Source organism: Osmerus mordax, chromosome 9 (genome assembly GCF_038355195.1).
Source record: "Osmerus mordax isolate fOsmMor3 chromosome 9, fOsmMor3.pri, whole genome shotgun sequence".
In the NCBI taxonomy this organism is placed as follows: domain Eukaryota; kingdom Metazoa; phylum Chordata; class Actinopteri; order Osmeriformes; family Osmeridae; genus Osmerus; species Osmerus mordax.
Window position 1 is genome coordinate 10,086,526 of NC_090058.1, and position 13,010 is coordinate 10,099,535.

General features: G+C 46.8%; 2 protein-coding genes across 2 annotated transcripts in view; one reads left to right on the forward strand and one right to left on the reverse strand.

Moving 5' to 3' along the window:
• Positions 1-790, reverse strand: part of spred1 (sprouty related EVH1 domain containing 1) — a 14,785-nt gene extending 13,995 nt beyond the window's left edge. Inside the window, 2 exon segments of the mRNA XM_067243311.1 lie at positions 457-520; positions 765-790. Coding sequence (XP_067099412.1) covers positions 457-520; positions 765-790 — 90 coding nt within the window.
• A 2,846-nt stretch (positions 791-3,636) lies between these two features.
• On the forward strand, positions 3,637-12,150 carry LOC136949275 (homeobox protein Meis2-like; the record flags this gene model as incomplete). Its single annotated transcript, XM_067243520.1, is given in 3 exon segments — positions 3,637-3,695; positions 5,629-5,718; positions 10,353-12,150. Coding segments are annotated over 3 exon segments (420 nt in total). The 3' UTR covers positions 10,658-12,150.
• Between the last annotated feature and the right edge of the window lie 860 nt (positions 12,151-13,010).

Consider the following 13,010-nt stretch of genomic DNA (forward strand, 5'->3'; position numbering starts at 1 on the left):
CTCCATCACTCAGAGCTGCCAGTTATTGTGTTCCGTGGGCCAGACTGCCCAAACACGCCACCAGGACTTTAAATCCTCCTACTGGCTCACTTCATCCACCACATTCAGTTCCAGTTTTGGGTGCTTGTACACACACGCACACACACACACACATACACACATATTGGGGCTGTGTGTTCCTGGTTGAAATGTGCTGGTGGAATGACTGCAACTGCAACCAGAGGCCCATTCTCACTGCGCTGTGAGGAATGTGCTAACACACTCACGCACTTAGTCGCATACCTTCATGTACCACACACACATAATGTTCATGTTCAGAACACGTGCACACATACACACACTCTACACTCTACATTACACATACTCTTTTTTTTCTGTCTTATGCAAATCTCTTCTCTTGTTCGTCTTTGTGGCTTAATGGATAGTGGGTCCCATGCACATTAAAGAGCAGCCCACTACTTTCCCTCTCTCTCTCTCTCTCCCTCCCTCTCCCTCCCTCTCCCCCCCCCCCCCCCCTCTCCTGGGGTAATGTACACATTCTGAGCTGTATCCAGAGGAATGACCTCCCCACAACCCCCTAACCTTGCCTTTAATTATTGTTTGAAGACAGCATGGAGTTCCCATGCTGTGAGTCACTGTGTGTGTGTGTGTGTGTGTGTGTGTGTGTGTTTGTGTGTGTGTGTGTGTGTGTGTGTGAGAGAGAGAGAGAGAGAGAGAGAGAAGAGAGAGAGAGAGAGAGAGAGAGAGAGAGAGAGAGCCTGTACTCTTGCACAGAGCAGGGGTAGGCCATAATAAGGGAGACCACCAGATGTAAATAATCAAATATGGTCGGAGGTTTCGAGGTTTGTGTCTGTCTTCGTGTAGTCTGTAGTCTGGTTCAGCTATGGACACCCCAACCAGGGTTGTGGTTGCTTCTAGAGTGTGGACTTGTACACCGGGGGGGTGGTCATGTCTTTGTGGTGTTCCCCAGTCTATTAACCCGAAACCCCTTGCACACACACAAACACGTGCACCCACACATCCATCCATCTGTCCACCCATCCTCCTATCCCTCAACCCCTTCACCCATCCACCCCTGGTTGTCTGGCCTTCATCTCTCTGAGATTCCTGCCAGGGTTGTTCCTAAGCACACACCATTAGCAGCTCATGGGAGGAGAGAAAACAGTGTTATCAGGCCAAGCTCTGATAATCTCAATTGGCTTTACTCTGACTGATAAAGAAGCTCTAGGGTTAGGGAGGGGCGCTTTAGTCAACCCACCCGCCCCCCCCACCGCCGTCACCCTGCCCCACATCCTCCCAGCGCGTTACTGTGGCAACATGTTTAGGGAATATCAACAGAGCCTGTAATGTGTGTGTGCCTGTATGTGTTTGGGCCCTCACGTGTGTGCGTGTGTTTGTATGCTGGCAGTTGTGTTTGTGTGTGTGTGTTTGGCTAATGTGTTGACAAGAGGGGGCTCCATCACTGTGGAAACTCACATGGAAAATATTTGAATACCCATATGCTTGTAGACACTGTGAAGAGTCTGTTTTTCATAATCAAATGATCATTTCAATGACACAAACACACCTAGATAGCATTATTCTCACAAGTATACGGATATATATATATATCGGTAAACAGGTTGTATAAGCTGTGTACACAAGGTATAGTTTGAATAGATAACCAGGGCACATATTCATTCAGTGCTGATATCTTCTTAGAATGCTAGGTTGTTCTTTTTACGTGAAGTATGGGAATGTTTAGCACCTGTGGAGAACATTCCCATATTACGTGTTCACGGTTGTACGGTTAGGATTTCCGAACCCTCCGAGTGTCTGGCGAGGGAGAGCAGGGCGTGTATCCGGGCAGGTTTCCCTCTCTGAGCTCGCCTAGTGAGCCTGATGGCTGGAATGCTTCCCTGTTTACTTGCTCAGCTGGTTTGGTGCTGGAAGCCTCCCCTCACTCTTTCTATGATTGTTCTTTCTCTCTCTCGCTCTCGCTCGATCTCTCCCACTTCTTACCGAGCACAGTTAGGCCAACTGACGTTTTTTGACGACGTACGCAAACAGGAAACACAAAGACGAGAGCCCCATAGGGCCAAGCCTTTCTCACCCGAATCAGGGAAACAGAAAAATCTTCACTTGCTGATGGGACCCCTCCCCCCCTCCTCATGTCTTATAGCTAAGGTTCTACCCCCTGCCTGCCTACCTGCACTCTATTTGCCCCCCCTGGCAAATGAGCGCTGCATCTCCCTTTTCACCGAACGTGTCTTTTGTTTACGTTTAACCATGTCACTGCAAGCGGCCAGATTAGGGCTGTTTAAGTTAATGGAGGAGGTAAGGGCAGGTATCAGGGGTTCACGGGGGATTAGGAACCCCAAAGTGGTTCCAGTCCTTCTCTCCGTCTAATGACCAACAGTGTTGCCCAGCCGTGCCCTCCCTCCCCCCCCCCTCCCTCTTTCCATCCATCATTCCCTCACTCTCTCCCTCCTTTCATCTGTTCATCCTTCCATCCATCCCTCCCTCACGCCGTCCGTCCTTCTGTCCCTCTGTTCCCTCATCTGGCCCTCACTCACTCCCTCCGCACACTAGGACCAAAATACACCCTTTCTTCATTTCTCTGTCTCGTTTTTTTGGGGGGGTTTCCAACGAATAAGCGCTCTCTGGATAGCCCCACGATGATTTGAAACCTCCCTCTAATATCAACCACATGTCAGTACCTGTAGCGCTAACTCCTCGCTGCTTTTTTAGTACGTGAGAGCAAAGAAAGGCAGAGCGAGGGAGGGAGGAAGGGGCCATGGGGCCTGCAGGCAGACCTCGTTGGCTGGCTGGTCAGGCCAGAGTGGTCGGCTTGACTTAAGACTCGGCCCCCGGGTGTCCCGTCCCGACTTAAAAGATGGCCCCCGGCTGGCTGTCACCTCCAGATGACCCCCCTCGTTTTACAGTGCCGAGCTTCAGGAGAGAGCAGGGCCACAGAGCCTTTGTGGAACTGCACTCATTCGCTGCCGTGCTGGTGATAAAACTTCAGACAGCCTAATTGATGGGCTCGCTGACATAACAATACCTTGTGAAAGCGCCGAGTGGCCGTGCCTGGTCCTCATTTATAGACAGCTGGAAGGGGAGCTGAACCCCCTACCATGAAGCCAAGGTGGGGGTCCCAGGCCAGCCGGAGAGAGCTGGGGCTTTGGGGGGGGGGGGGGGGGGGGGGGAGCTGGGTGAAAGGAAGGATTTGTATCTTTGCTGTTCGATAATTTATTGATTTTTGAAAGATTAGCGGTAACATTGTTGGAATGATGTTTGTGTGGAAGGGGGTGGAAATGGTGTAGTGTGCGTGTGTGCATGTGTGTGTCACATGCTGAGAACTCTAAGGGAATGCTTGAGGAATGTTGTCCTCAAAGCTTTATCAAACAAGGGGAGTGCATCATGAGGGACCTGGTTTCCTCATCCCTGTACAGAAATATCCCTTCATATACTCCAACAAATACTATTATTTGGATGGCCCCTTACAGGCAACCAGTGGCCAATGCTGCCATTGAAACACACTGCTTTTGAGGTGTTTTGTGGTATTGAGGTGGTGTACTGTTGCATACCTCTGCTATGTGAAAGCTGTAGGTGATTTACCTTGTGTTTGTCTTCTGTTTTTCTTCTCTTTCACAGGTTCATCAATGCCAGGAGAAGAATAGTACAGCCCATGATTGACCAGTCAAATCGAGCAGGTAAAGAAAGACAAGAGCCCGTCCTCATATAGCTCTCTCTCTCTCTTTCTCTCTCTCTCTCTCTCTCTCTCTCTCCTCTCTCTCTCTCTCTCTCTCTCTCTCTCTCTGTACTGTATCTCCCATGGTCCCTAAACACCCCAGCCCTTTCCCAGTATTTTACTGGCATATACAACATGCCCGCAGCCTGAATTTTTAAGGTTGGCCCCCCCTTTGCTTCCCTCCCTCCCTCCTCCTCCTATCTTCCCCATTTTCTCAATGGGATGAGTCTGGCTGTGAGGCCTGCCTGTTACTGATTGGCTCTAATTGGAGATTTCCCAATATAACTGGAGAGAGAGCGACATTAGCACCCTCTCTGCCAATCACTAATTGGGCACCAGAGGAGTTTGCAGAATTACTGCCGTACGAACCTTTTTTGGGGGTTATCTTCATTTTGGAGGGAGATGGGGGGGGGGGGGGCTGGGCAAGTCAATGCACACAGCTCTTATGTTATTTTGTTATTCATTAAATTCCCTCAAGCACCAGGAGGCAACTTGCTTCAGCTGGACTCTGATTATCGAGCATTCCTTTACACAGCATTCCCCCCCCACTCCCCCCCAAAAAAACAAAACAACAACTATCGTATGAGACGGCGTAATTTCAATTTAGTAATTGTGGGTAAAGAATTCATCCTGGTCATCCTGGCTCAGGATTGAGAATGAGTTTTATATGATCCATTGATCCACGATTCCTGGCATGAGGCCCACGGATGGAGAGATTTCCATTCCTCTGAAAGGGATTAAGGAAGGCTTCATATTGTAAATTGATAATGCATTGATTTCCCATATCTACCACGGTCAGACGACAAAAAACGATGAAAGATTGAGTCGTAAACATGCCACTCGCAAATCGAGCAAAGAATCCGATAAGAATTTATGTAGCTGCCTCTAGAGCTACGTTGACGGCGCCGTTGGCCAAAAAAAATAAATAAATATAAAATAAAATGCTGAGTCATTTTCTTTTGAGGAGGAAAAAAGCTTTTTTGTTGATTGGGGTTTTTGTAGCTCTGCATCTAGGAAAGTCCCACCAACCAGGAGGGGGGTGGAGATTGTGCAAATGAAGTTAACCAATTATTGAAATGAGATAAGCCCCCGAATTGTGGTGGGTCTCGGTAGAGTTCCTGTGGTTTCTAAGGAATATTCCTGAGAGCGCGCTTTCAAAGTGTGGCAATTTAGCAGTCTTCCCAAAGACAGCATGACTAACAGCTTCGTCTAATCTCTGGGTTTACAGATTACTGCGGATAATACTGTTTAGTCCGGGAATATATTTTTTTTTCTGAAGACTCTAGAGTGCATTTACCCAATTGACTAATAATAAACAGTACACAAGACAACATAACTAAGTGATTACCGAACAGCAGTATATAAATACATAATGTATTCATTTATTGATTAACTAAATGCTAATAGATTAAAATGAACATAATCATATTCACTTATCACAATTCATAAAAGGATGAATGGTTGTATTTGAGTTAATGAGGTCTAAATCGTGTTTCTGCATCATGAGCTGATTTGTCTGTAGGGATGGTGATTGGTCGGTGACAGTCTTGGCTGAGTGTCTGAACCTGTCAAACTGCATGCTTTCTTTTCTACTGTAGAAGACAATGCATCTTCTCTGTTCTGTAATGTTAACATGAGTGTGTGTGTGTGTGTGTGTGTGTGTGTGTGTGAGAGAGAGAGAGACACAGAGATTGTATGTGTGTGTGACTGTTTGCATACTGGATGCCTGTTTGCATGTCCTGGGTGCTTAGGAGCCATGCGCATACTGTAGCACAATGTCTTGCAGTGTATGTTTGGGCTGGGACAATTGCTGATTGTCTGGTGTGTCTTCTCTTCTTTCCCCCCCTTCGTGTCCATGTTTTGACTACAATCAGGTTTTCTTCTTGATCCTTCAGTGAGCCAAGGAGCAGCGTACAGTCCTGAGGGCCAGCCCATGGGCAGCTTCGTGCTGGACGGTCAGCAACACATGGGGATCCGGCCAGCTGGTAAGCCGACCCCCTGCTCTTCCCTCCTTCCCTCCCTCCCCTCCCTCCACTCATGTCATGTGTAACTGTATGCCTACCACACCGCTCCCGTTGGAAACTGGTCGCGCTGTGGTCACCCTGGCACGCACCGGGCCTACATGACAGCATGCACTTGCTACTAACCTGCTGTAGCAGTGACACAACCACTGCTGACTAGAGGATCACTACCCTGTTACCATCCAACTACCACACTACCCTGTTACCATCCAACTACCACACTACCCTGTTACCATCCAACTACCACACTACCCTGTTACCATCCAACTACCACACTACCCCTGTTACCATCCAACTACCTCACTACCCTGTTACCATCCAACTACCTCATTACCCTGTTACCATCCAACTACCTCACTACCCTGTTACCATCCAACTACCTCATTACCCTGTTACCATCCAACTACCTCACTACCCTGTTACCATCCTACCTTGTTTCTAACATTTTACTACCCTACACTGTCACTATTATACACTGTTATTACCCTTTTACAATTCTAAAATCCAACTTCACTGTATTTTCACACCCCTCACTAACTGGCATCTCTGCTTGCTGCCTGCATATCAGCCTCGTTGGTCTATCTTCTCCCCCCTTCTCATCTAAAGAAATGCAAAGTCTAACAGAGGAAGGTAGAGAATTGCAGAAATCGAAAAAACACCCCTTGCCTCATCACATCCACCTGCACTGACCTTCCCCGTCCTTTTCCTTCAAACCCTGAAGTCCTCCCTCTGTCAGGGTCTGTCCTCTGACCTCTATGTGGTTCCCTCTTTGACCTCTGCTGACCTTCTCTTTGGCGTTTATCTCCTCTTCTAGGGCCTATGAGTGGAATGGGGATGAATATGGGCATGGATGGGCAATGGCACTACATGTAACCTCCACCTTGTAAAGCAAAACGCAAAGAAAAAGGGGGAAGTAAGTACAACTGGCTCTTTTTCCTTGGGTTCTCATACGTTTTGGGGGCTGGTGGGTTTATACTTTTTTCTTACCCACTGTCTCCCTTTCACTCCGCCACAACCCACCTCCCACAACCCCCTCCCCCCACACACCTCCCTTAACCATAATTCTACAACAGCCTTCATCGATTCCACACAACAACAAGCTACCAATGCGGTAGGGGTGGTGCAGCTAACCCAGGATGAATGGGTGTACTGGGAGTAGTGGTGGTGTCACGAGGCCATCTCATGAAGGCCCTGGGAGAGAGAAAAGAGAGAGAGAGAGAGAGAGAGAGAAGAGAGAGAGAGAGAGAGAGAAAGAGGGGCGACTTGTGGCGCCAGACATCCACCACAACAAAAAAGTGAATAGGGGGGGGGGGGGGGGGGGGGGGGGGCGAAAAAAAGAAGAAAGAAAATACACTCTCCCTCCCATTCCAACAACCAAGTAGGCATGGCAAGCACAAATGTATTTATCACAACAGCGCCATCGCTCTCCGCCATCTCCGACAGCCAATGCAAATGTTGGACATTTAGGGAAAAAAGACCATCTCCAGGGGCAGGGTCTGACGGGGAGAAATGAAGCAGGCTCCAGCGAAGCGATAAAGAAGGAGAAGTGAAACTGTCCTCCGAGTGACATAAATCTGTCTGGCCGAGGATTGATGCCCAAATTATCTTATATGCAAAGACGGGAACGCGGCACTACATTACGCTCCCTGGTCCAGATATACGGCCCCGGGTGACTGGGGCGATCCCTCACTGGGGGGGGGGGGGGTGGAGGGTTGAGGCAGGAGGGGGGAGACCCCTGTGTTTTGATTATTTTTTACTGGAGGGGGGAGGACTTTAGGGGGGGTGGTGGGGGGGGGGGGGGGGGGGCGTTGGTGCGTAGTTCGTCACGACACACACACACACACACAGACAAGACACAGTGAGACACGGAGATAAATTTTAAGGGATGGAGACATTACAGAGTGGAGGTATATGAAAGGGGGGGTTCTCTTCTCTCTCTCTCTCTCTCTCTCTCTCTCTCTCTCTCTCTCTCTCTCTCTCTCTCTCTCTCTCTCTCTCTCTCTCTCTCTCTCTCTCACACACACACACACACACACACACAGACAATCTCCCTCACACACTCACACCTAGTGTAACTAAATGGCAGTGGTCTTATTAAGCCGGTCATTTCACCTCTTGCTTGCCACTGTGCTGACATTTCAAAAATCAAGACATATCACATCCCAAAGGCAGCAGAGCAGAACAGATTTTATTTAACACCTAAACTCAGTTGCCCAATGAGGCAACAAATCATAACACTTACCTTGATTAAAAGAACCCTTTATATGTAAATGGACATTAGATTTTCCATAGGGTCACCATAGCGATTCCTCCGACAGAGATCATTTCACCCCTTTCTCTCTCGTTCTCTCTCTTTTTCTTTTACTCTCTCTCTCTCTCTCTCTCTCTCTTTCTCCACCTCATCCCCTCCTGGCTTTGCTAATGTGTCACCCAAAAAAGACAAAGCAGGAAGCAATGTTCCCTGGAATATCCACACAGAGACAACATTTGCTCAGCTTGGCTAATTCTTAATGTAGGCAATATCGTTCTGAGACAATTTAATTATGCAACATATTTTAATGCTTCATGATCAATTACATTAATGGCTTAATACGGAGGAATATTACCCTTTTTTTTATTTGATCAAGCAGTCACACAATATGGTATATTTGGTTGTTAATTACGACCAGCCATTGAGCTGGACTGCTCTGACATAGTCTGGTGAAGCAGGGTAGAGCAAGGTAGGGAGGTAGAGAGGAGCGGGAGGAGGGAGAGGAGGGATGAGGTTGTGATGCCAGGTAGAGTAGGGGACGGAGGATGAGAGGAGAAAGAGGGGGAAGGCCGAAAGGGGAGAAAGGGGGAAAAGTCGGGAAGCCAAGAGTAGGGAAGCGGCGAAGGAAGAGGGGGGTGGGGGGGTGAGAGGAGGCAGGCCTAGAGGAGAACGAGGGGGAGAGAGGGACCTGGTGCAGAGTGCTGGCCCCCCGTTATTGTCTTCAGATGGTTTTACCACTCCTGTTAATAAAGGAGGAGGGATGGGGGGGGTGTGGGGGGGGTGCAGATCTACTTAACAGAATGACTGCAGCTTACAAGACTTGAGATTACCAGTTTACAGTGTCAAAAACATCTGCTGGGCCTTTTAACAGGAGCCCCGTGAGGTTATATGGAGGTGAGGGGCACTCCTCTTGCCCCCCAACACCCAGATTGATTTACTTATTTTATGACCCCGATAGTGGGGTTTTAAGAGAGCACTCCGACAAACATGTGCATTTCAAATGAACTGACGTGGAAGAGGGCACAGTATTGGAAAATGGCACAGCTTTCAGCCAATGAGATTGGCCATTAATCTCTGTCTTTGCTGTCCTCTTTATTCCCCCCCCCCCCCCCCCCCCTCCGCCCACCCCCCCCCTTTCCCCTTCTTCCCTTCGTCCCCTTTCCTTTCCTCCACCCTCGCCAGGGCCCTCCAGTGTCATTTCTTAATTGCGGTGTACTAAGGTGGAGGAATGTGGAGAGTGAGCATGCCTGGTGACCTTGCTATGACCCCCCCCCCCTCCTCCAGGGGTTCACATTACAAAGCAGGCCGGCCCAGACCCAGGCCCGTGGTTCCAGCAGGACCCCGGGCCTGCTCGCCCCTGCTTCTCCCCAGGGTCCAGGCCTTCAGAACAGGCCTGTTCCCATACTCCAGTCCCAGGCTCCAGGGCAGCCCCCTTCCCCTCCACCCCTGACTCCTCATACCATCTCCTCCCCCTGTCTGTTTACAAAAACCAAATCGGAGGCACCTCTGGTCAACCTGTGACTGGAGTCACTCAGGGGTCCCTCGGAAAGCAGGGCCCTCTACTCTCCATCATAAGGGACCTCAGCATAACCCTCATCCTTCTCTCTCTGTCCACGTCTCTCTCTCTCCTTCCTTTAAATATGTTCCTTTCCTTCTCTCCCTTCTGTCTTCTTCTGTCTCTCTTGTGCTTTAGCGGCTGTCTTCATTATAAACCCACGCTCCTTCACTTCAGAGCCCAACTTTGTTTTTCTTAAAACTGCTCTCATTGAGGAGGCAAAAGCGAAGCTATTGAACGCTATTCTTAGAATGGCGTGTTGTGAGAGTTTAGCGAGGCCTCAATTATTTAATAACTTCTTTACAGGATTCTAAATCAAATAACGTTCACAGTGGCGGATCCCCATGAGAGAACGCCTGTTTGGTTTGTCGCTAAATTCAGCGAGGGAATTGACTGTTCCGCCTGTAAGAGTATTAGTGCTGCTAACATCAATATAGCTGCTTGGTTTTCCTCACGCTCCTTCTCAGCTAGCGTGTCTGTGGGGGGGCAGAGGATCACTTTACAACCAGAGAACTGACCACAAGTCTATCGGACATTGTAAACCACCCTCCATCACCTAAAATAGACCAATGTAATGACTTTGGGTTTTGCTCGGAGAAACAAAAGCTGTTTAGTCAATGAAGCCTCATATTTCCTCAAATTTACTGGGATTTCTTTCGTGAAACATTCTTTCTTTGGTCTGAGATGATAGAAATTATGTTTGTATTGTTGCATAATACTGTATTATACATTGTAAAAGAGGTTATTTGTAATCATGACTAACTCCTTCTCTCTCTCTCTCTTTCTCTCCAGCTCTACCAGGCATGCCAGGGGAGTATGTACCTCAGAGTGGTCCTATGGGCATGAGCATGGCCCCACCCAGTTACAACCCTTCCCAGATGACCTCCCATCCCTCCCAGCTCCGACACGGACCCCACATCCACCCATCCTACTTGTCCGGCCCCCACCACCACCACCACCCCCATCACCCAGCCATGCTGATGCACGGAGGACCCCACTCTCACCCAGGAATGACCATGTCAGCTCAGAGCCCCCCCCTGCTGACCCCCCTTGACCCCAGCACAGGAGGACAAGGCCTGGACATCCACGCCCAATAGTATAAGGGAACTGTTACTACGACAACTACTACGACAACAGCAGCTACTTAGAGGAACGTCAACAACATGAACCCACAATCCCCAAGCAAGCTATTTTGAGACTATTTTTCAGAATAAAAGCGAACCCTTTTGACCAGAATTAGACGCTAAAAAACAGAATTCCAGATGAGCTGTGATAATTCTTTTTTTTTACCTGTCAATTTTGTTACTTTCATCCATTGGAGGACCAAGCTGACAAGAACACTTTGTAAAGTCTTGGGCTTTTGTTAAAGATCAACAGAGGATTTTTGACTTACACATGTGCAAAAAAAAAAGGAAATGGGATACACGTACACTCAAAAACACACACAACGCACGCAAACACAAACACCCTCCCACACATACAGCATACTCAAGTGACACGTTCAAACGATCTTAAGCCGAAATCGCTCTGGAAGATTTAAAAAAAGAGAAAAAGACAAAGACTCCAAGAGTTATAACTACTGTAGTATAAAAAAGTATAGACTAAAAATAAGTTAAAACTTGTGCATTTTCGTTGATCACGATTTATGTTTCCTGAGCTAGTTCTAGAATAAAAGGTAACCCTTTCTCTCACACTGTGTGTGTTCCTTGTTGGAGGAGAAACTGTCTCATTGGCAGCGCAGCACTATAAACCAGAAGATGGAACAACTCACCATGGCTCCAATAACAGAGGGCCATCGGGCCCTGTCCCCCCACCCCCAACAAGAACAGGGCCTGATGGGACAAGGCTGCTAAGTGACACCTGATCTCTCCAGAGGATTCAGTTTGAACATTTTTCATGCCCCTCTTCTTCTTTTTTGGTTCATGAATGAATGTTTCCCTGTAGGTTGAAAACAAAGTTCTTAGTTTGAATTGCCCAAGCACTGGATTGTGTTGGTTTTATACATTTTTATTTTATTAATATTATAATTTTTTTTTTTTGTATCCTGGACTCTAAATGAAAGAGCCTGTTGAAGGAAGCTCAATAGTGGAAAAGCAACATCCTAAAGTGCTTCTTTTGCCTTTGGATCAACGTATACTTGCCATGAGGACAATACTGACACAATGGTGGATTCTATGGCACTGGGAGAAGCAAATGATGGTTGATGCACCAAAAAACCTAAAACAAAAAAAATAGATGAAAAAAAGAACTTAAATTATGAACTCAAAGCTTTTGGGAAAAAGCTAAGAGAATATTGTAACAAACTTCGTACAGAGTTCAGTCTATTAATTGTTTCATGTTAGATATTCTATGTGTTTACCTCAATTGAAAAAGAATGTTTTTGCTAGTTTCAGATCTGCTGTGGCATTGATATTGTATGTCCATGAATTCCTTCCTTTTTCAGCACGTGTTCCTCACTAGATAAAATGCCGTCTCCCTTAAGCTTTGTCAAAAATACATTAAATACTTGTATGAGGACTGTGACGTAATGTTTAAAAGGTGTTCAGTCACAAATGCTGTAATAAATATTTCATTTTTGATTTTTGTTAGATTTTTGTGTGATTAACTGTGTTAAAAAACCAAACCTTATTTGATACCCGTAGCATCAATTTACTATGTATTTTTTGTAATGTCCTTGAAGGGTAGATTCACGACGATTTAAAAAATATATTAGGCCTAGTGTTCATTCATGCTAAGCAAAATACATTATTGCTGTAGTCCTTGGTTTTTGAACCCGTTATGGCTCATATTTGAAAACAACCTGGGGAAATGGTGTCATGAGAAATTAAGGACAGTTAAATCAGTATTTACACAAGATGTAGGTCTACCACTGTGAATGCCTTAAAGGCTTGCTATAATGCAGTTTAACTGTTGAATGTGTTGTGCAGTAAAACTAAGATTATTGCATTGCCAACATAGCTTTTACAATAAGTTGAACTGTCATTCCAATGAACATGAAATAATTCTTATTCAATTCAAATATGGTGCAAACGTGTGGAGATTTGTTTTTCAAATATCGAATCAATTTTAATTCAATGCATCAGATTTACTATGATACCACTATAATCACGTGCTAAGACATTAGGTACACACAATAGGCCATGGATGAGTCCCTTGTGTTGCGGTCGTTAACGGGAGAGACTATATGCATGTAGTGTGTTCAGATTGTTTTTTGGCCGCTTTACAGCGACCCCTGCCGGTGAAATGTGAATTGCCCACGGGTTAACTGACATTCTTTTGATATCTCTTTGCCTATGTTTGCCCCCGGCCATAGAAGTCATAGCCTTAAACCAGAAATGACAATTTCACTCTCTGGCTGAAATATTGCCTTTGCTTCCGACAGAGTCTTAACAGTTGTACCAAGTATAAGGCATTCCCTCATGCAAGCTGTTTGTCGTAGCCTAGTGATCA